Source organism: Pezoporus flaviventris, unplaced genomic scaffold, assembly GCF_033815535.1.
Source record: "Pezoporus flaviventris isolate CSIRO_AGI_PZ_B2104156 unplaced genomic scaffold, CSIRO_AGI_Pfla_v1 ptg000031l, whole genome shotgun sequence".
Lineage (NCBI taxonomy): Eukaryota > Metazoa > Chordata > Aves > Psittaciformes > Psittacidae > Pezoporus > Pezoporus flaviventris.
Window position 1 is genome coordinate 39,959,065 of NW_026892579.1, and position 22,348 is coordinate 39,981,412.

At 46.4% G+C, this 22,348-nt stretch overlaps 2 protein-coding genes across 2 annotated transcripts in view; one reads left to right on the plus strand and one right to left on the minus strand.

The window, feature by feature from the left end:
- Window positions 1–73: 73 nt before the first annotated feature.
- Window positions 74–7,722, plus strand: IAH1 (isoamyl acetate hydrolyzing esterase 1 (putative)). Its single transcript, XM_061460795.1, has 6 exons — window positions 74–274; window positions 1,399–1,451; window positions 1,989–2,137; window positions 2,969–3,130; window positions 6,438–6,556; window positions 7,353–7,722. Exons 1-6 carry the CDS (start codon window positions 194–196, stop codon window positions 7,533–7,535), a joined length of 747 nt encoding a protein of 248 aa, XP_061316779.1. The 5' UTR covers window positions 74–193; the 3' UTR covers window positions 7,536–7,722.
- Window positions 7,723–8,779: 1,057 nt separating this feature from the next.
- Window positions 8,780–22,348, minus strand: part of ADAM17 (ADAM metallopeptidase domain 17) — a 35,496-nt gene continuing 21,927 nt past the window's right edge. The window contains exons 9-19 of the mRNA XM_061460791.1: window positions 22,203–22,347; window positions 21,209–21,297; window positions 18,975–19,127; window positions 17,917–18,116; window positions 16,815–16,918; window positions 16,014–16,148; window positions 14,808–14,938; window positions 13,700–13,778; window positions 12,603–12,691; window positions 11,900–11,956; window positions 8,780–10,781 (exon numbers count right to left, since the gene is read on the minus strand). Coding sequence (XP_061316775.1) covers window positions 10,431–10,781; window positions 11,900–11,956; window positions 12,603–12,691; window positions 13,700–13,778; window positions 14,808–14,938; window positions 16,014–16,148; window positions 16,815–16,918; window positions 17,917–18,116; window positions 18,975–19,127; window positions 21,209–21,297; window positions 22,203–22,347 — 1,533 coding nt within the window. The 3' untranslated portion in view covers window positions 8,780–10,430. The remainder of the gene's footprint in view (window positions 10,782–11,899; window positions 11,957–12,602; window positions 12,692–13,699; window positions 13,779–14,807; window positions 14,939–16,013; window positions 16,149–16,814; window positions 16,919–17,916; window positions 18,117–18,974; window positions 19,128–21,208; window positions 21,298–22,202; window position 22,348) is intronic.

Sequence of the window (22,348 nt, forward strand, 5' to 3'; positions counted from 1 at the left end):
GGGCTCTCCCACGGGGACCGCCATCTTCTCCAGGCCGCGGCTCCGCAGGAGGACGCGCTTCGCTGTTACGGAGTTGGAAACCAGTTAAACATTGGCGCTGCTGGAACCTCAAGCCACCTCTTAACGTAGAGGAAGCGGCGAGGTTTCCTCCTGCTCCTCCTCTCGCCGTTCCGGCGGACGTCCGGCCGCAGACATGGCGCTGGGGGAGGCGGGTGCTTGCGGGCGGCTCTTGCTGTGGCCCCGCGTCATTCTCTTCGGAGACTCCATCACTGAGGTAGCGGCCCTGCAGCAGCGCCCTGCCGCCGCCCTTGGCTGTGGGGTCGCCGGCTTCACACCGTCGTAATACCGGCGGCCCCGCAGCTCCCGCCGGAGCTCCGGAGCCCCGTGAGCATCCCGGTTCCTTGTACCGGAGTACCGTGGTTTTCCGTGGACGCTGCGCCAGCAGCAGCCCGGAGTTACACTGAGCCTGTGCCAAGCACAGGGCTAGACTTAATTTGTACGGAAAACCGAGCTGGATTCAGCGGGAGGGGGTGCGTGTGCCCTGTCGTGAGGCAGCCTGGCCTCCAGCCTCGCCTGGGGCAGGAGGAGCCTGTCGGGCGGATCGCAGTGACTGAGCCCTGTGAGCCGCTCTCCCCAGGGCTCTGACGGCTGCGGCGGCCTGTGGTCTGGCAGCAGTGTAAAAACCCGCTCTGACCTGGCGGGGCTGGCGGGGCTGGGAGCGGGGAGCAGCCTGGCTCTGTGAGGCGTGAAGGAGGCCGGAGAAGTGGGAGCGCAGCCTAAGGTAGTTGTGTCCCTGTTGGATCTCCCGTGAGAGTGTGCCAGGAGCTTTCACACTGATGGTCATTAATGAGATTTAGAGCCTTGTTGCAGAGAAACTTTAAGTTCCCGTGTTAGCAGTGTGGTCTGGTAAAAGTGTAGTTTCTGGTATTGCAGTGGCAGGGGTGTTTCTCAGACAGGGTTACCTGTAGTGGTCCTCACTCCCGCAGCATTGTAACAGGATGGTGCAGCAGTGGGAATAAAGGGAGGGGATTAATTTTTCCACTGCTAGGAGAGATAGGTGTCAGACTGCATTCTGAAGCAGCATGTGGAGAGAGGATAGTTGAATGGAAGCTCGGTGAAAGGATCTTAGAAAAAGGTGTTAAAACCCCAAATCTCATCAGCTGAGATGAAACTGCAGCCTGGCAGCGGTCCGTTTTGATCACTTGCCTCTGATGCCAGTTGTGCGTCTATGTAAAGACCCAGACTGTTGGACCTCTGCAGGGTAGGCAGGGCAGGCTGGGAGGAAGCGCTGCTGCAGAGAAAAGCCTTTGAGGAGTGAAGGAAGATGCTAGTGGTGGGACTGCCTTGCTGGGGAGTGAGCTTTTCCAGTGACGGTCTAACAGTTTTCCTTCCTCTCAGTTCTCCTTCCGGGAAAATGGCTGGGGGACGTATCTTGCTGAGAGACTGGTCAGGTAAGAGGTTAAATTCCAAAAAGTAATGTCTAGTATGCAAGAACGTGTGCACCTTTTCTAAAAGAAAACCAACACAAGTTAATATTTAATGTATATTTATTTATTAACTATTTATTTACTGGAGTGGAACTGCCTTAGTGGTAGGCTGCCCAGTAGTGGTGGAAGTACTCACTGGGTGTTTCCACTCAAAGCTTGAGTGGAAATTACAAAAATCATAGAACAGTTTGGGTTGGAAGCAACATTAAAGCTCACACAGTTCCAACCCCTGCCATGGGAAGGGACACCTTCCTCTAGACCAGGTTGCTCAAAGCCCCGTCCAACCTGGCCTGGAACACTTAAATCCTTAGGGGTTGTCAAGATTGTTGTTCCTGCACTTTCAAGACACAACGTTATAATCCCATTGAAAACTTCTGTGACACCTCATAATTTCTGAGAGGGACGGGAGCAGGTATCCCGGCAGAGTGGTTCAGAACACCCCAGGTTTTGTTCTGGTGTGCAGAGGAGGACTGTTCTTTACGAGACATGTTTCTATTTCAGAAAATGTGATGTTGTGAACCGTGGGCTCTCAGGATACAACACCAGATGGGCTAAATTGATCCTGCCAAGACTGATCGCTAAAAGTGCTGGTGCTGAGAGTACTGTCGCAGTTACTATTTTCTTCGGAGCTAATGACAGTGCTTTGAAAGGTATTGTACCTTCCCTCCCCACCCCTCACCCCCATGGCTCTTAAGACAGTTTTACAGTTCAGCCAGGAAAGCAGAACATCACACAGACTTTCCTGGTGCTTCTCCAGGAACCAGTTACCCTCTCTTTGTTTTTACAGTGGATCGTTTTCAATCATTTTACTTGTATTTAAACCATGCAGTGCCTTCTATTCCTCTCACGAAGGTTTAATATCAAAAGTAAATGTCAAGGTGCTCAAGAATCAGTCGTATATCCATCACCTAAAATTGGAGTTGGGCATCCTGCTGATTTTTCTGCCTTTAAAGCAGGCTCATGAGTTCTGGCAGATGGGTTGAGGTAATGAGGGAATGAATGCGCAGTTGGATTCTTTTAGAGATAAGCATAGCAGCATGCAGAGCTAGTCTAATCAAAATGATAACATCAGCGCACAAAGGACTGACTGCGCATCTATGGGAATTTCCCAAATTTCCTCTGCACCCGAGAGGGGTAAAAATCTTAGGTTTTGTTTCAGTGAGGTTTGAGGTGATTGTGTGATCTAATACTAAGATACGGGGTTGTAAGAGCATCTAAAAATACATATTTTTCTTTGGTTTTTATTTTTCCCTGTGCCTTATTTGTATTAGTTGAAAGTGCTGTGTTTAAAACCTTGATTTGTCTGCTTTGGATGTTGAGGAGCAGTGTTTTCCTGTCACACCTCCTGGTCCAGTGGTTGAGGTGAACTGCACACAAAATGAGTGCCCACATTCATACGCTGTGTACAAAGCACATTGTACTGTGTAATAAACCTGTGAGCAGTTTAATGTCACTAGTGCTCGTGCTCCATCCCCCAATAGATCTGAACCCAAAGCAACACGTTCCTTTGGAGGAGTACGCTGCGAACTTGAAGAGCATGATACAGTATCTCAAGTCAGTGGACATTACTGAAGACAGGATTATTTTGATAACACCACCACCTCTTCAGGAATCAGCTTGGGAAAAGGAGTGCCTTGCCAAAGGTAAGAGTGATGCGGACAGGCAAAATTTCAGCATTTTCCTGGCGGAGTTTAAGTTCCTGATTGCGGGCTGAGAGGTGATTCGCTTCCTGCTTGTGCCAGGTAGCAGTCATGTTCCTTGAGCTGATGGAAAAAAGGACAAGTAGCTGGCTTGCTAAAGAACTTTTAGGTAAGCTTGTGCAGTAACTACAGACTGATCAGTAACATTCTTTTGAAAGTGTTGTTTGAGCTGTTTGTGCATAGAACTGGCAGAAGTGTCTGCCCTTTGAGAATGCAGGTTGTGCTGTGATGTCCTAGACAGACTACATCATGTCCTCGCAGCTCCCAAAATAACCCGAATTATGGAAGAAATTCTGGCATTGTGTGCCTTAGAAAAATTTATAATAGTCACAATATATTTGCCATCTATTTGGATAAGCAGTAATATCCTAGCCAGGTTTATTTTGAATTTACAGCTCCCTCCCCAAAGATACCATAATCTAAGATGCTAATAAAAGTACCTGGGAAGGAAGCAAAAGGTGATTAAATGATTTTTCATTATGATGTTGTTCAAGGTGTTTCTAAAAATAGAGACAGAAGAGCACTGCTTACTTCGTGTTAGTCAGCTGGTGGAAATTGCCATAATCCCACTGACTCCAGCAGCGACAGTTTATGCCTCTTGAGAGTGAGTCCTCTTTTGGGACAACTTGTCCATTTCTTGCACATTTATAAAAGACTTGAGTTAGATTCAGGTAAATACAGAGCTGTCACCTTAGTATTTGCGGGTTTTCTCTAACTTAGGTGATATTACATGTCCTGAGCTGTGTGCTCAGTCTAGGTGGTAACATTTTGAAGATGATCCCATGTTTAAACTGTACCAAGTTAGGCTGTGTTGTTGCATGACTTTGCATTTGGGGGCTTTGTTGTGTGGTAGTGGTCACTGTACAAAACAGGTTTTGGACTGTATGGACTTTTCAGTCTTATCCAGCCAGGCAGTTTTTATATTTAACGTAGAAAAAGAGAGAAAGTCCCCCAAAGAGTTACACTCACAAATTGTGTAAGACAGCAGCTGTAGCAGGAGAGATCAGACACGGCCAGTACAGTATATGTGGCAATAGTAGATCCTTGGACAGTGACTGAGGGGCAGGTCAGGCATAGATCAGCCTTTCCTGTGTGTGTGCCCAGCTCTCATTATAGCCTTGGTTTCCAACACATGGACCCGTATTGTCCTCTTGAAATGTTAGGTGAGCACACCATGAATGCTGCTTATCTGGCTCCTAGCTATCAAGTAACACCTCTAAAACGTTGTTAATTCATTTTCATCTTAAACCTATCCTTTTCATGGGGTAGAGAGGGAGGAAACTTGCATTTACAGTGTTGAATCTGCCAGCATCTGTCTGAAAGAGTTTGCTCTCTAGGGATGGAACAAAAGACAGGGTGATCTCAGACCGTGGACCACAAATGGAGTATTGTGGGCACAGTAAGCAGCATTTTTGGATCATCTGCCCTCAACTATTATCCAGGGGAAATGTTGTGGTTATTTTTGGTTTTGTCAGAGATCAGAGCAAAGGAGAGAGAGGTGTGAAACATGAGGGTGATGATGTTCACAGGAACATTCATTCAGGTGTGAAAAGAGGTGCGAAAAGAAGCTCAGCTTCTGAATCCGAATGCTGAGGGAGGTGGAGTCAAAGCCCTTACTAAGGTCAGAGCTGCTCTTCATCATCTGCATAGCCATTAATTTATTGCAGAAAGCAATCGAGTGGTCAAGCATTATCTGGCTTTGCTAGATTTGTATTGATAGTTCCTTGTTGTCCTTCATGTGTTTGGAAATGAATCTCAAGAGGAGGTAACCCCACTATCTTTCCCAGCTCTGAGGTGAGGCTGAGTGATAAACAGGTCCCAGGTCCTTTCTTGTGTTTCTTGAGATTGGATGTCATGTGAACCTTCTTCCAGTCACTGTGGGGCTCCTGTTAGCCGTGAATTTCTGTAGGTGGAAGGCACTGACCTCATGAGTGCAACAGGCAGCTCCTTCACGTCAGTCCCACACACCCAAATGTATCTGGTGTCTCCAGGTTTCCCCTAAGCCATTGCTCCCCGCTGCTGGCTGTCATAAGGCAGGGTGGGATGTGCAGGTCAGGATAAATTGCTAGGTTGCCTTCTTGGTCCCTCAGGATATCCCCATGTTCCTTCTGAGCTTCCTTTGGCCGCTGCTCTTCACTTACAGACCCAGCAGCACATGCGTCTGCAGAGTTGCACATTGAGAGCAGGTGTGCGTGTGCTTCCAAAATGGAAGAGGAGATGAAACAGTCAAGAAGTAATCCTAACAAACAGTGAAGGAAAAGGCAAAGGGAGAATAAGAAATCATCAACTCTGCTAGGATATGTCATCAAACTGGAAAGGGGCAGGAGTGCAGGACCTCACCTGGGGAGGTGAGGCTGCAGCCAACACAGGGAACATGGCAACAAAGGGAGCTCTGCATGGTGGCAGTTGAATGAGCTGAAGAGCCACTCAGTCCCATGTGAGTTAAATCAGGAAGAAAGTTGAAGAAAGGCAGAGGTAGGAAATGTACTGTCTTGGGGAAGGACCAGGGAGGCTGCCAAAGGTATTTTGATGATGAAAACCAATGATGGGAGGAAGGAGATGGCAGTGTGAAGAGATGGGAATCATCATGTGCAAGGACGGAGTAGGAGTAGGAGTTGAAGGTCCCATTAAAAAAAAGTAAAATGAGGTAACTTAATGATATCTTGCCCCAAAGTTTCTCTGGGCTCTGTACAGAACTGCTGGCACTGAGCACGGACTGACCGCCCAGCTTCCAGTTAACTGTGCACACAAAGGTACCGTTTGTGGGTGCTGATCAAGCTTTGGGCATACATGTGAGACTGGTGGAAGGAGATGCTAAATGGTGGATGTTACCCAGGGAGTAGAAGACAAACTTCAAAATAGATTTACATTTCCTTCACCCTATTCCACATGTTAGGTGCAGGTGTATGAAGAGTTTTAAATCTATGCATGGATTCCACCTGAAGCTTGCCAGAAGGTGGAAGATGTGAGCAGCACAGAAACAACCTTTACACTGTGTGCCTGTTGCCTCTCTCATCTCTTACACATCTGTTAACAAGAAACAGGTTTTCAGATGCCTCAAAAGCAAAAGGTGCCCTGAGAGAGACTCACCAAGCTTTAGCTTCCAGCTGCTGAAATCTGCATGCTTTGGATTTGGTTTGCAATTGGTTATATGTGGGCTGGTTTAACAGCATCGTGTGTGCTGCAGAGGACTGAAATCAGGGTGGATCAGACACGACTGCTAAATGTTTTCTTTGTTTCTGATGGATAGGTGACAAATTGAATCGCCACAATGCAACCACCGGGGAGTATGCCCAGGCCTGTGTTCAGGTCGCTAGGGACTGTGGAACTGATGTAGTCGACCTCTGGACACTGATGCAGAACAATCAGGTATGATGTCAAAAAGGCTTTGAAACTGTCACGAATTGTGAAGTGCATTATTTATCTTAGAGGAACTGCTAGTGCTGCATGTTCACTGAAATGGTACAAAAAAGGTCCATATTACACTTTGGGGAAGGGAAAAGATAGTCCAGAAAGCTTCATAGTGAGCTTTGGGAAATAAAGCTTAACACCACCTGGCCAGTATGTTTGCTTAGTGAATGTCCCCTGGGAGCATTACACATACATAACCTTTTCATGGAATCACAGGATGGTTTGGGTTGGAAGGGGGCTAGTTCCAACCCCCTGCCAAGGGCCAGGACACCTTATACTAGACCAGGTTGCTCAAAGCCCTGTTCAGCCTGACCTTGAACACTGCCAGGAATGAGGCAGCCACAACTTCTCTGGGCAACCTGCACGGTGTTGGGGTAGTGTCAGCACAAGGTTAGTTCAGGCTGCACCAGTACCCCGCTGATGCAAGTGACCAGATTCCTGAACTGGTCTGTGACAGGGATTGCAGGCTTCTCCTGTAAGCAGATAACTCCAGTTTGGACACTGAATTTTTCCTCTCACCCACACTCCCTGGTGCAGTTGACTGTTCAGTAGTGCAGTAGACTCAATATTTTGATTGTATCATTAATCCCATGATCTTTTCCTGATGAACAGCAGTGACTTTGGCCATCAGAACATTAATAGGAGCATAGAAAAAAAAAACAGTTCAGCTGGCTCTGATGAACTTAACAGTTACTCAGTGCCTTCTATTTGCAACTAGCATATACACTGATACATGTTTTAACCTTGCCTGCAGGATTTCTCTTCCTATTTGTGTGATGGTCTTCACTTATCACCGAAAGGCAACAGCTTTCTAGCAGCACAACTGTGGCCACGCCTGGAAAAAAAACTGTCAGCTCTTCCTTTCCAGCTTCCATACTGGCGTGACGTGGACCACACACACCCTGAGGCCACTCTTCTGCCAGATGCCCTGCAGTGAGGAGCTGAAGCAGCCTTGCTGGACAAAGCCACTCTGCTTGTGAGCAGCCACTGCCAGGAACACGCCGCAGACATTGCGTGCCTGGGCAAGGGGAGGTGGGGGGGATCCCCTGACAGTGCTCTGCCTTGTCCCCTTCTCTTGGGCTGCGGAGAATAAATGATGAGACCACTGTGGGTGTGTCATGGGGTACCGCGGCGGCATGCTGCATCTGGTATTAGTGTGAACATCTATGGGGGTGAGCAGCTCTTTTCCTTGGCACATTTGGAAGAAAATGAGTCTCTCACAGAGGCTGCCCTGAATTTTAGGAACTGCACTTTGGTTAATACCATCTAGCTTTGAACACCTAGGAGCTGGTAAGAGGCAGTAGCGTGGAGAGTCTTAGGAGTTATTAATGTCAGTTAAGTTTGGATGTAATACAGCAGTGAAAGCAGTTATCTGACATTTAGTGAGGCTTTTGATAAGTGATAGATTGTAGTTCAGAGCAGGGGGGTGTTTAACTTATTTGGCCATCCGCTTCTTTACACCTGCCTCTTGCATATAGGCAGATTGCAAAGCAATCTGATGAGAGTTGTTAGCGCCATATGACTGCCTTTGCTCCATTAAATGACCAGGACAAGTTAGTCAGGACCTACCATCCACTATGCAACAGTGCTACAAACTGCAGCACAAGTACTTTATTTTGCCTGTGCCTGAAGCTAGACCAGAAGCAAGTTTGATCACTTATAGTATTTATGACTATTAGACTGGACTGTCCTGGCTGTAACAAATGCATATAGTAAAGAGTGGCTGGACTAGGCTGGGGCTCCCTGCAGATCTTCCTGCCTCCGAGGTTCTGAACACACTATGCCTGTACTCCAGTCACAGCTTCGGGACTACAGCTCACTCTGGGGCATGGATTGCATGCTCCAAACCTCAATTTTCATGCTTCTGAGCGCCTGCCACTGCCTCATTTTCTTTTGGGGAGTAAAGCCCTCAGTGCCAAGAACACATACGTACAGACTTCCTACCTGTAAGGGCATGTGAGCACACTCACACCTCACCTGAATTTCACCAGCAGGGCTGACCATAATCCACAGGGCTTGTGGTGAAACTGGCTCCATTCCCAGCTGGAAGCAGGGAAGCCCTCCGGGTGCAGAAATAACTGGCTCACAGCTGGCTGCATGCCAGACTCCTAACGCAGGAATTCACTGAAGAATTTAGATCTTTTCTAAAAGGACTGAGCAGAAACAGCTCTTAACTATAGATTTTTTTTAATATAAAAAGCTTTTATTGTATTGGGAATTAAATTAACTCCTCACACGTGGACTTTGCACTGACTCAAAATAAGAAAACCCAAACAACAACAAAACCCCCAAACAAAGTTCAAAACCAGTATATAAAACACAATAGCTACTCAGACAGGAATACCGTAAGGCACACAAGGTTCAAGTATTAGTGTAACAAGTGTCCATGGTGGGAAAGAGAGGGGCTCTCATACCATCCCTTCTGCACTGCAACAGTTACTTCCCCTCATATGTAAATCCACCTCCCCTGTCGCTGAGCACTGGCTTGTAACAGTTCAAATGGTTCTACCCTGTCATGTTTTAGGTCAGTTTTACCCACAGATTACTGTGGGAGAGAACAGATGCAGAACTAAGATGCTGCTTTACTATCAGTTGCTCTGTGGCTCCACTGTGTCAGTCCCTCTGCTACTGAGCTAAAACAACGCTCCCGTGCCAGTCCCGCTCACCTTACAGGTCTCTGGGTGTACCAGAGGACACCGTTAAATTACCTGCTTTGAACATCACATTTTACCCCCTGGGTGGGAATTTGAACTCATGATGTCTCCTCCTTACACTGACCCTGTACGTTTAAGGTTCATTTATTTTTTAATCAAATTCACAATTAAACAAATGCCCCCCCCCCCCCCCCCCCACCCGAGTGAATTCCACCATCCTCCATTTACTTTTGCAGTAGGAGCTTCGAAAGGCCCCAGAGGCCCCAGAAATTTGAGGCTCAGCTCTTTGAACATCTCAGCAATAGTGTTATTTCCAAGTAACATCTGGAGAAACACTTCTGCACTGAAACAACTTCTGTAAACAGCTGCCTAGAGCTGCCTATCCACATAAATGATTTCTCCCCTTACACGTCTCCTGCCAGATACCTGCAACACAAGCGCAGAGTGGGAAACTCCCATGGAAAGCCTTTCTCTGCCATGGAGACAAGACAACCTCACTGCTAGAGACACAAGTTTCATGCTGGAGGGGCATTTCCGTGCAGCACATACGGTTTAACAGTCTCCCTATGCTCCTTTTATTTCTTTAGAGGCTGTATGTGGTAAGATTCTCGATTCCAATTATGCATCATCATTCAATGCTATGAGACCATATTTTTATCTGTCTCGCTACTCCCATTCTGCTCTCAAGCATCTTGTTTAGGCTTTGGCTTACGTGTACCTTAAATTGCTAAATGATCTACTCTACATGGAACATACTGCAGTGTTTTCATCTTGTTTTTAAAAGCCCCTTAATTTTGTCTATCAATCAGTGCTGTCAGACTACAAAATATTAAGTTATAAAAAAGGCTGATATACACAATCCAATATCCAGCAGGATTTGGTTTTGCACCACAGGTCGAAGGAAATGTTAAAGGTCAAGGAAGTAGAAAAACAAATCCAAAAAGCTTCAAATACAAGCCAGTCTGAGTTTGGATTTTCCTTTTTAAAAGATATAAAGCTCTAATAAATGTAATTTAAGGAAGGTCATACACATGACCAGCATCTGCAGTAGGTCACTTCCTTATTTCTCCCACTCCCTCACAAAAATATATATACATATATTTATATTTATATAAATGAAATGGTTTTAGATCCTTATTTTGCAGACACAAGTTGTACATTTGGAAGGCAGCAAGACACTAGCACTCCGTTTCTTTGCTGTCCACCCGGTTCTGACGCTGCAGTTTGAAGGATGAAGCTTTCTCGCTCTTAATGACAGGATGGTCTGTCAAGTCCTCAAAAGATTTGGCGGCTGAGCTACTATTTGGGAAAGGGTCCTTCTCAAACCCGTCCTCATCGATGTGAGAGTCAGTGCTTGGGTCCTCCTGAATGGTGTCCATTCTTTGGTGGTCCTGCTTCGGTGCTGCAGCAACAGCAGGCACAGCCGTGATGGGCTGCAGCGGCTGGTGCCGGCTCGTCGACTGCGCCGCAGGGAAGGGCTTGATGATGCGAACAGAGGCAGAGTCCAGGCTGCTGAGCATCTCCACGTTCTGCAAGACACAAGCAGCCACGTCACCGCATCTAGTCTGGGGTTTGGTTTTTGCCCCATTTTCAAAAGGAATGGGCACTTTCTGAGGAGAGCCTGCACCTCTGTTACAGCAGTTTGAAGTCTACTGCATCCCCCCTGGAGTGAGGAGCCTATTAACTATACCTGTGCTCTATTGTTACACCTGCTGATGGGATTTTCTTGCCTGCATTCAGATATAAAGCTCTAGTTTGACTTATTGCACTCACGACCAGGTATGGGGCACTTAAACTAAGATTACCCTCAGTTATGTCAGAGTAGATGACAAAGGCAATCTACCTCAGTGGTCTTTCACTTCAGTAAGCTTCCCTCAGTGGTTGTGCAAGAGTTCTGCAAGGCTTTATTCCCCTTCCATTACAAAACATTTCTTTAACCAAATGTTTCAGTTATTAATAAGAATTGGGCTGTCAGGATACCCAGAAATCTACGTCAGAAGGTGCCTGGTCCTGGACTGTAATTAAAGTTTATATGGACACTGTTTTGCTCTTCTCCCAGCTCGGTATCTACAAGGATGAGAAGTGTCTCTTGATGGGTCCCTGCACCTCAGCATAAAGAACTGGAAGGCTCCAGCACAACTGGTCACTAGAAGCTGACTCCTGCAAACAGCCACTGCAGCACAGACACCACATTTAGCAGAGATTTTCATGCAGCGGTGCCCCGCTGAGCCTTGTGCTTCACTGACACTTGGCTGGGAACAAGCTGCCTGTGGTTGAAGCTGCTGAGTGATGTGTGCTGAGGGGACCCCATACACAGGCGCTCACAGCAGTGCTCTGCAGAGCGGAGTGGCTTCCTGCCCAGGAGGGAACCGCAGCAAGAGAGCTGCTCTGGCAACAAGGTCACAACACAGCTCTTACGGGAAGGAAGAATCAGAGCCCACCAAGCTGCAGTGCTTGATGTACCAAACGCAGGCTTGGTCAAGAACAGAGTTTCTCCTCAAACTGATTCACCATGGGCAGTGTGAGGCATGAGGCTCCAGGGCTCTCTACTGTCACTTCTGTGATTAATACTCTGCACACACCTTAGGTTCACATTTCCTAACATGCACTGGAGAGCTTTCTGCCAGTTTGTATACAGACAACTTACACTGGGACAAAACAGGGACTTTGTGTTCTCCTCGTACTGTTTGTCCAATTTCTTGTCCTATTGGGAAACAAACAAATGAAAGCAAACCAAAACACACACACAAAATAAGAAAGTTAGTTTCCCAGTTGCAAGGTCTCTGTGCCTCTGTCCCTGCAAGACCACAGCAGTGTGTGTGGCTCTTTTCCCATGCTTTGCCACTATCAGCATCATTAATCAGCATCACAACCCTCTACACCACTATCAGCATCATGCCACATGACCACACTCCCAGTTGCCAGGAGCTCACTCTCTTTATCCATCTACCCAAGCTCAACCAAGACCACTTCCCTCTCTGCATCTCCCCACAAAATGTGGTTGTCTTATTTCTTAGTAGGGCTTTAGAAAACTTGGACTTAAATGGAGGTTACCAGAATTATACTTGGGTAGAATTCCGGAAGCAAAGGAAGAAAGACAGCCTAGGAAAGAATGGGAAGGGCTCCAGTCATGGGAGCACTGGGTCTGGGTTTGCCAGAACCCAGCAGAGTTTAGCAGGAATTTTACCTACTGAAGGAGCAGTAAGTCTTACACATGCCAGATTTCCCCCTGAGGTTTGCTATGAGCTTGCCATCACCTTCTCCCACAGCCATCTCTCATTTCATATACAAAAGGTGCTCTCATACAGCTCAATCCAACAAAGCAGTCATCTCAAAGACAGCTTACTCACCACACAGTGCACAAGGATGCTGAGAGGAATCCAAAACAGTAAGGAGAAGACAAGCACAGAGCCCACAATGTTATCTGCTAGGAACTTCCCTGTGAAATCAGTTCAAATCTGTTAGTTACCTCCCAAATAGTGTTTCATGAACATACAGGTCTATGCCCATTCTGTAGCCCCTGCGCATGGAAGCCGAGCCACAGAACTGTCGGGAGAAGCGCAGGCTGCAGGACTAGGCAGGGACAAACTGTCTACGATTTCCTGAAGTTGTATCCAACATGTTAACAAGAAGAGGTTTTCTCCTCTGTTGCTCTCTGGTGAGAAATGCTGACAGGCTGCAAATACGAGTTGACTGGGAGGAAGCTATACTGAGCTAGCCAAGCTGCCCCTCTTGTGTATGCAAGACACACTGCAAGTCTGTCACCAGTTCTGGTTTTACAGTTGTGTGATAACTACCTGTCTCCACAAACAAAATACATGAACATCAAAGATACATGAAGTGCCTCGACCTGCGTGGGCTAAAGAGCTTTAACAGTTACCTAAGAAAGATTTTTGACCCTGGAACTGAAGACTGAAAGCCCCAAGCCCAGATAATTGCACTGTGCAGCACTGCATTACATACAGTGAGTGCATGCAGTTACTTCATTACACAGCACTGGCTTAAGAACAGGTTTTGTATGGTTCCAGTACCGCAGAGCAAGACACTAGGGGCTACACCTGCTGGGACTGCACAGTGCAGATCAAGCCCACGGAGACCGACTTTAAGCTAGTTGGCCTCTAAAAAGATAGCCTATTACTTCCTTTTCTCTACTTGACCTACTCTTAGTATTCAGATAAAAAGCTATCATCATCTTTACAGGCTTGGAAGATGCCTAGAAAATAATGGAGTGGAAAAATGCAAAATAATTCTCCATCCTTTCAGCCTTAAGAGGCACCACCAGCATTGTCAAACTTTAGGCAAAAATGTGTTTATGTACACCAGCAGCACAGCTACTGGCTACCCCTGTGTACAGGTGAATACAACCAGCCAGACAGCTCCCTCTGAGGCTCTAGAGGGTCATGTCATGACCTGAAAACCCCCCAGAGGATATGGTTACATATCTTACCAAAAGTATTGATGCTGAGTTGGTCTATGAAATCCCAGAACCGTTCAATCACATCCTGTACTTGCTTCTCACATTTGCCCTGCAAAAGTAAACACTTACTTACAAACTAATCTTATGTTCTCTAAGCATTAACTGCTGCTGCATTGGAGACAGGGAGAAGATACAAAGACAGTAATGAAATGAAGACTAGAGAGCAGATCTTGACTTGTGTTCTGAATACAGATTCACTCATGCCCAGCAGCAGCAGTTCATTTTTACTGCCTTCATTTTTGGCAAAACAGTTTCAATTGTGTTGCTGTCTAATACAGACATTTGAAACATGGGAAAAACCGACCCATCCTTGCCCCATGTTAAAGGATGTAAAATGAAGTTTCCGGAGAGGTTTAAGTGCTGGAAACCTCAGCTCCCATTGCCCACTGAGAAGTCTGCAGCTCTCAGGAGCCCAGGGTTACAGACAGACTCCCAGATCTGGCTGTACAGGTTTAACACAGTAGCTCATCAGCCTTTCCTGTTCTGCCAGTGGAAGGGCTGTAGCATGCCCCTGCCCTCCCAGACTGACTTCTGCTAACACCCAGTTTAGCTCTGACCATTGGGGTCTGCAGGCAATGTGACTGTGCAGCTGTGCCATGAAACCAGTCACTGAGCACCAGCAACTCAGTGGTCTCCCTGCCACAGGCTCAATGCTCCCTTCAGATACTGCTAGCCAAATCTTCATGGATTGCTCTCTGACCTGGATTATTCTAGTCAAAATGAATTGGGCTAACATGAATAACTCAAGCAGCAAGTGCTGCTAACCCAGCTGAACTTACAGCAGTACCCAGTCACCTCCATCACACAACCTGCTAACTGGCTGAGCCGCACAGAGCAGTGGAAGGGATAATAAGCAATGGCAGAAGGTAACGGCTTCACCTCACACAGGTCTCTGCAGAGCTCACTTCCACCTGCAGCCTCAGACACCCTTTAATATTTACCCTGTGGAGTATCACCCTGCTCAGCAGCTTGTCAAACTTTGGTTTCTTTTTACCAGCACAGTCCTCATCAGAGAGGACTCTAAGCCACCAGCCACAGAAGCACAACATGCAGTGCACCGACATGACGGACAGCTTACGTTGGTGTCACAGAAGCCCACAGTGCAGGGCTTCCCCTTGCGCAGGAACAGGAACTGGTCGTTAGCATCGACGTACGGTACACACCGGTCCTGCTCGTCCCGGCAGCACACCTTGCACGAGTTATCCGTTTCTGCAACAAAGCAGCAAACTCATTCCTTGGATGCACCAAGAGCCACCTGCAACCTGGAATCCCACATGTCCTCTGGCTGACCATGTTCCTGCCCAGCTTCCCCACGGGGAAAGCACAGCTGTGTAAGTTGCGCAATTTCAGGCACTCTGATGACCTGACCAAGCCTGAAACAATCACATGCCTTGTGCAAGATATTAAAGTACACAGTGAGACCAAGCTCTCCACGCTGATAGCCCAACACTGCAGGACTCAACAGACCAGCAGAGGTTCCAAAAATATCCAAAAGGCAGACTGAAGTGTCTCTTGGGCTTTGGGTGCTCTAGGCATTCTTCTCTTTGGCTATGCCTCTATCTCAAACACTGGGGCTCACAGCACTGCTAACGCTTCTACTCCCAGCTGCTTTACCGTATCTAAGAGATGATATAGAGACCAAGTGAGCAGTAAAACTTACTGACAGAAGTATACAACAGGCAGGTTTGCAGTAGCATGGGCCTGGACTTAGGAATCCTGTGCTCTCAGGGCACTGTAACCACTTTGAAATCTTTCTTTAACCACCTGTTGGAGGCCACCACTCCTCTGCCAGATGCCTGGTCCAGAGGTTGTTGGATCTTCTTACAATCCCTCCTGTGCACCTGTGGCAGAGGGGCTGAAAGGTAGGAGAGTCATAGAAATCACAGAACGGTTTGGTTTGGAACGGACCTTATAGATCATCTAGTTCCAGCCTCCCTGCCATGGGTACGGACACCTTCCACTAGACCAGGTTGCTCAAAGCGCCATCCAACCTGGCCTTGAACACTTCCTTTTACTCTCCTTACTTCCTTTAACCCCCTCTCCTTTAACTGAGGTGCCAGACCAGAAGTCTTATCTTCATTACTTCAACCCAGACCACCAGAAGACAGGAAGACACTGACATTCCTTTTCTAAACAGAAAACACTAGCCCTTAAAAAAACAAGCGTTTAAACTTTTTCAGAGACCATAAACTGAGCCCTCCACCAGGCCAGCCCACAGCAAAGCCAGCTCTCTTCAAGGAGCAGAGATGAGAGACACCATTCAGTTCAGTCCCATGTCACCCACCATTGCATGCACATGACCGCAGGTTCTTCTCCCTCTCGCAGAAAGGGACACATTCCCCATCCTTGCACTTCCCCATGTCCACACAGACCGTGTCATCTGGAGCATTCCCTGGAGGGGGGCACTCACTGCTGTTCCCTACAGATGGGGAGGACGGTGTTAGAGTACTTAAGTGTGCAGAATTAAAAAGAAGATAAAGGAAATTCAGACTCATCCCAGTGGGAGGACCCCAATAGCTTGTTCTTGGCTTTCATCTGCTGGCTGCCTGCCAGCTCCTCCGAGAGGCAACAGAAGCTCTGGAGGCTTTGAACAACTTGGGCATTGTGGCAGTCTGGCAACCAAGCAGTAGGTAGCAGGCCCTGGAGGCACCATCAGCAAAGCAGGCACTTGGACTTGACTCCTTGCCTCCAGGAAGGATTATGAGGAGGAAGTAAACAAGAGGGGAAGCACAGCAGAGTTGCAGATCTATAGCAAGATTCAGCTCATTCCTGTCCCGTGCCAGTGGCACACTCTGTTTTGCTTTTTCTTCTTTTAAGGGAAAGAAACAAAAAAGAAAAAAATAAAAATAAGACAGAAAAAAACCCAAGCCAACAATTTTCATGTTCTTCTGGGCATAAATCACCAAGTGCCTCCTGAACTACAATGAAACTCATTATAGGGCAATTGTGTGATGCTTAACTGGTCTCTAAAATTACATGTACCGGATGACTAAAGGGCACCAACTAGTTTGAAAGCAGACTGAACAGGACACTAAGCCTGAAGCATTTGGCTAACTGACATATAGGGGACAGAACCATGTCCTACCAGTGCAAAAAGACTCTCCTTTACAAGTAGCATTTATGGCTTCTTGGCATTTCTTCTGTGCACTTTCAAACTGGCAGCCTTTACAGCAGGGACTGTTCCGATCACTATGGAAAGATCAAAATGAAAGACAGAAGTATTAAGCAGTTATTTAAAGAAGACATACAAGCACAAAGCCAGGGAGAAAGGACAACAGGGGAAAAAAAAGGCTGCTACTTAGAGACTGACTGATTCAAAACCTTTGCCAGTTCTGCCCCTCACACCACCACCTTTCTACACACCCACTCACTCTTCATTTATCAAAGGTAAATAGAAAGTACATCATAATGAGAAACAACATCGGGACCCCTATATTTCTTCAAGGCACTTGGATGCTCTTCTTGTCACTTGCTATGCAGCTTTGGACAAGATCTTCCACTCTTTTTCCCCATGTATATGCCCTCCTTCCATTTGTCCTGAAGGTTCACTCTCGAGATATTCTGCACCTAACGCAAGAAGGCCCTTAGTACAAAAACACTAATTGAAATGGAGGGCATTTCTCGCTCAACAACAGGAGGTGCAGGAGCTCTCTACTGTTACATGGTGCAAAGCTGACCTCTGAAAACAGACTGGACACTGCTTGGTAGCAGGGCTGTGAACACCCTGAAGAGCAAGGAGGAAGACAGAAGGAGGACTCAGTGCCATCAGTGTGCTGTCTGGTCAAGCACATTTTGCAGCAGTCTTGAAAATACCAGAATGTGATCCCAGTTTAAAGCCACCTGGCAATACAAGCAAAAATGGTACTTGCACAGCAAGTTTGCACAGGAAAATTGTGATATTAATTTTTGATGGCCTATGTTTGCTTAATAACAACACCACCACTAATCTTCAAGCCTGCAGCTCTTGACTCTTCTCAGGAAAAGTAACAGAATGCTATAAAACCTCATGTATGGCAACAGTGTGTGCACACAGCAGCCTCTCCCAAAACCCTTTACTGTCTTTAGTTCACATGTTCAGCCTTAAGGCCAGGAAACAGGTCTGTGACACTGCAGGTGGCTTTAGGACCTTCCAGTCCACCCACTGCTCCCTCACATGTTCAGAGAAGATGCAGCGTGTCTCCCCTTACCTGCACTTGGCACCGTCTTTCAGTTTACAGTCTGCAGAGCAGCAGGGATCAGCCTGCTGGTACAAGAGGCCAGGATCGCATTCCTCCCCTTCATCCACCCGGGAGTTCCCGCACACTTTGTTGTTGCGCTCTTTGAAGCACTCCTGGGCCTTGATCTCTATGGTCCTATGGATGGATTTTTTACTGCAGCTTGAGAACATCTAGAGTCATGACGGGAAAGAGCAGCACTGAGGAGGGTACCTTTATGTCAACAAGTAGCATCTAAGACAGCTTCAGCGTCCTTATGCCTCCCAATCCTGGTGTCTCAGAAAGTAGTAATTCCTTCTACACTGCCAATTTGGTACCTTGGAAACATTTTAAGATGGGAAAGAAATGGATGGTTCCATGAAGGACGCTGCTGCATTACAATGCAGAGGCACCCACAGGCTCTGGGTCACAGAACAAACTCCAGCTCTCCCACAGCTTCAGGAGCACAAGCAGCCACCCCAAGACAGGCTGTGAAGGTGTAGCAACGGGGAGAGGCTGCGCTGCCCCTCAGCAGCAGGGCTCGGCGTGAACCACAAGTCAGACTAGGCTGCAGACTAATCATTCCCTTGGTTGGATAATCTTGGTTTCTCTTCTGCAGAACAGGTATGATGCAGAGCAGCCACACTGCCAGTGTGAGCTTCTGCAACTGGTGAGCACCATAGCAGTGGAGTGTGGCAAGGTCTCTCCAACAAGAATAGCTATGGACCACCCAAACACTATTTGGTACTGAAGGTACTGTATTTGACCTGCTGATGACTCGCTTTCAGCAGCATATGGCCACAGCTAATTACAAATAACTAATTAAAAAAGCACCTGGAGGTGCTATGAGCTCCAGTGAAACTCCAGATCCAAAGATGAGTTACCTTGCAGAGAACCCAACAGCATGCAAGTATGCTTTTTTCTGACAGCTAATCTATTACATTCCTAATGGTTTCAAGATACAGGAATTATTAACTAAACAAATTTTCCATGCAAAGGGTCACTGACCATAGCAGAAGCTTTTATGTGGAAGCAAAACTATGCAACTATACCTTGTTATTTTCATGATCTCCACTGACAGCAATTGGATACATAACGTATTTCCCTCCCTGGTCTTCAGTGGGGGCACATTCTGGCAGACTGTCAGGATCATGCTCTGCTCCAAAGTTATGCCCGAGTTCATGCGTCGTTACCAGGTCAGCCTCCTTTGAATGTGAAACAAGCAATGTTGAAAAAAATTAGTCTGAGCAGGACAGGGCAGAAGATTCCACCTACTTCCAAGGCACCAGCAATTCTAAAATGCACTGAGATGGAAAAGGTTTTCTCTATGAATATTGTTGGTTTGGGTTTTTTTTTTAGAAATTGGGAACTGAAGGCAAGCAAACTTATGGTCCATTTCCAAAGGCAAGTTCCAGGACTAGATCTGAGTACTAAACCAATGTTAAAGTCAAAATGCTGTTCTAGAATAACAACTCATCTTGTTTTCAATGCAATGCAGGTAATTAAAATATAAAAATTTGCTTTTAAATAGCTGGAAGGCATAAAAAGTCGGAAAAAAAACCCAACTAATCCAAACAAACACCAGCTACTAGGATTAGTCAATCTCTTGTTTAACATATCTTGCCATTAGAACTACTTCTTCTAAAAGGGTGATGACATTAGGAGTGCTGAATAAGCTCTTCTATTGCATGATTACTCTGAAAAGACACCCACAAATGTGGCCCAGCAGGGATGGATTTCCAACATCATTTATGCAAGACAGGACTTGGTGTGCTGAGGATCCCAAAGCAGCTCTGCCTTGCCGCACACCTCCTGACAGCACCGTGACCAGCAGATGGTGTAAGTTCACAAGGTGGCAACCACCAGCAAGACCAGCACAGAACTAAGAGTTAAGCACAAGGAAACAGAGCAGCGCAGGAGAAAGAAGCAGGTCTGATGAACTAACCCTCATTTCAGCTGTTGAGCAGGCACAGGAAGGACCAAGCACTACAACAAGCAGCACCAGTGTTCCCATACAGGCACAGCTAATGCGAGAGGCAGAGACAGGAGAGCTGCCCGGAGATCACTCCTGTGCTTTGTTGTATTTAATTTGGGGGCAGGTTTTTTCTTCTTTTAAGCCTAAGTGTACACCAAGCAGCATTTCCCCTGTGAAACCAATCCATAACAGTCCTGCTGCCTCATCCCAAGCTTTGTGTCTGCCACTGGGAAGACAGCAAACTCAATTTCTTTTGTAATCCAAAGCAGCCAGCTTGGATATCGAACAACAAATGCAAATAGCATGGCAACAGCTAGAGCTCTTTGTCAACATCCCTCTAACACAAAGCTTCACTGTCTTCTTTTTTCCTAGCTTCTTGACAGCTTCTGTGCCAAGTTTTAGCCCACACATTAATCATGAATTCCCTTTATAATCAGGCTACAGAAGAACACAGCTGAGAAGGCAGCAGAAGTGAGCAAAAGAGAAATGTGCCCAACTGCAAAGATAAGGTAGATGCAAATATGGGCACTGCTCTGGTATCTTTACAAGTGAAACAAAGCTCAAATTCAGGCCATTTTGTATTTACTATCTCATCAACTATGAAAAAATAAAAAATCCAGACAGCACCAATTAGGCTTAGTATATACCCTGTTACACTGTTATCTGCTCTACTTTCACAGAACACACAAAAATCAGGTAGAAGAATTTCATTAAAAGGCTCAAACTAAACCTCCTACTTTGCCTGTACTACTTTCACTGCTTTACCTTGCAAATGGAACAGACCAAGAGTACACAATCATCAGCCTGCATGTTGTAGCTGAAAGTAACAGCAGATATGTGAGCTTGTTCTTATTTAAGTCAGAAGACTAATTTTATGCTTACTGTGAGGCTACTTGTTCTATAATTCTGCTTGTCCTGTATGAGGGGTTGGTTTGGTTTTTGTTGTTTGGGCTTTGTTTCTAGTTTGTTTGGTTTTTATAAAGCAAAATTCATTTAAATTCATCTTTAGATATCAAAATCATGTTTATATCTGGACAACTACAGCTCCTATTAGACACAAGCGAAGTTTCCTCATTCCTGTCCTGCCATGAATTCAATCTTCAGTTCCATTCAGTCCTGACTCCCCTTGTCAGCAAGAATCAAAATTGTGATTTTGGGTTTGTGACTTGCCCCTTGTCCCTGCCTCAATTGGAAAGCCAGCATCTTGGTCCCAAGAGAGCACAGAAACCCTGTCACAATCCTATGGCATACATCAGCACACACATACATACACCAAATAGTCACACTCTGCAGAGAAGGATACTTTCCTACCTTTGTGAGGATGGTCTTGCCATAGTTCTTGGTGCTGGTTAAGCCACTGTTCAGATAGATGTCCTTCTTTGCAATTTGACTGTAATAAGCTATAGACGTGAGAAATAAATGAAAATTGAGAGTTTTCTTGGTTTTGAGGCATGTTTGGTGGAGAGAGGGATCCTTGTTCAGGGACATGAACAACTTCACTGTTCTCACAAGCTCACCTGTGGGACCCTGCGTCTTGCCAGTTTCTGGAGTGGGCACTCTTTCAAGCAGAGCACAAACAGCTCATGTATTGTAGTAAAGGCAAAAACATAAGAAAATTCCAAGGCATCTGCCATTCCAGAACTACTGCAAGACACACCTACACAAAGTAGCCCTTGGTCTAGGGTTTGTTCTAGCCAGCTTGTTCACACCAGACAGTTTAGTGACTTTTACCCTTCCCTCCTTTATTTTTCCAGCTCTAGCCAAGAAAATGGCCATCTATTCTACCCAACAACCAACTACCTTAGAGTTTGGCTTGTTCAGCCCAGAAAAGAGAAGGCTCCAGGGAGACCTTAAAGCAGCCTCCATTACCTAAAAGGGGCCTACAAGGAAGCTGGAGAGGAACTTTTTACATGTGCCTGTAGTGACAGGACAAAGGGGAATGGCTTTAAACTGATACAGGGGAGATTTAGATGAGATATTAGGAAGAAATTATTTCCTGTGAGGGTGGTGAGGCGCTGGCACAGGCTGCCCAGAGAAGCTGTGGCTGCCCCACCCCTGGCAGCGTTCAAGGCCAGGTTGGACGAGGCTTTGAGTAACCTGGTCTAGTGGAAAGTGGTCCTGCCCATGGCACAGGGGGTGGAACCAGATGATCTTTCAGGCCTCTTCCAACCCAAACTGGTTTATGATTCTATGGCTAGAGTCTAGGCAAATAACTCATTGTGATCCTTGAGAGAAGAAGATTAAACACAAATCACAAAAATTAGCTTTCAACCCAAAACTGAGACAGAAGAAAAAGCAGCCTTGCCTTTAGGACAAATGCCACCATGGCTGTTAGGTCTGGGAGAGCCAACATAAGCCAGTCCAAGAGTTCCCATGTCAAAATCTTGATACGTGAAGAGATGAGCAAGACACACATGAGCTGCTTTCTCAGCAATATCAAAGCTAAATTGC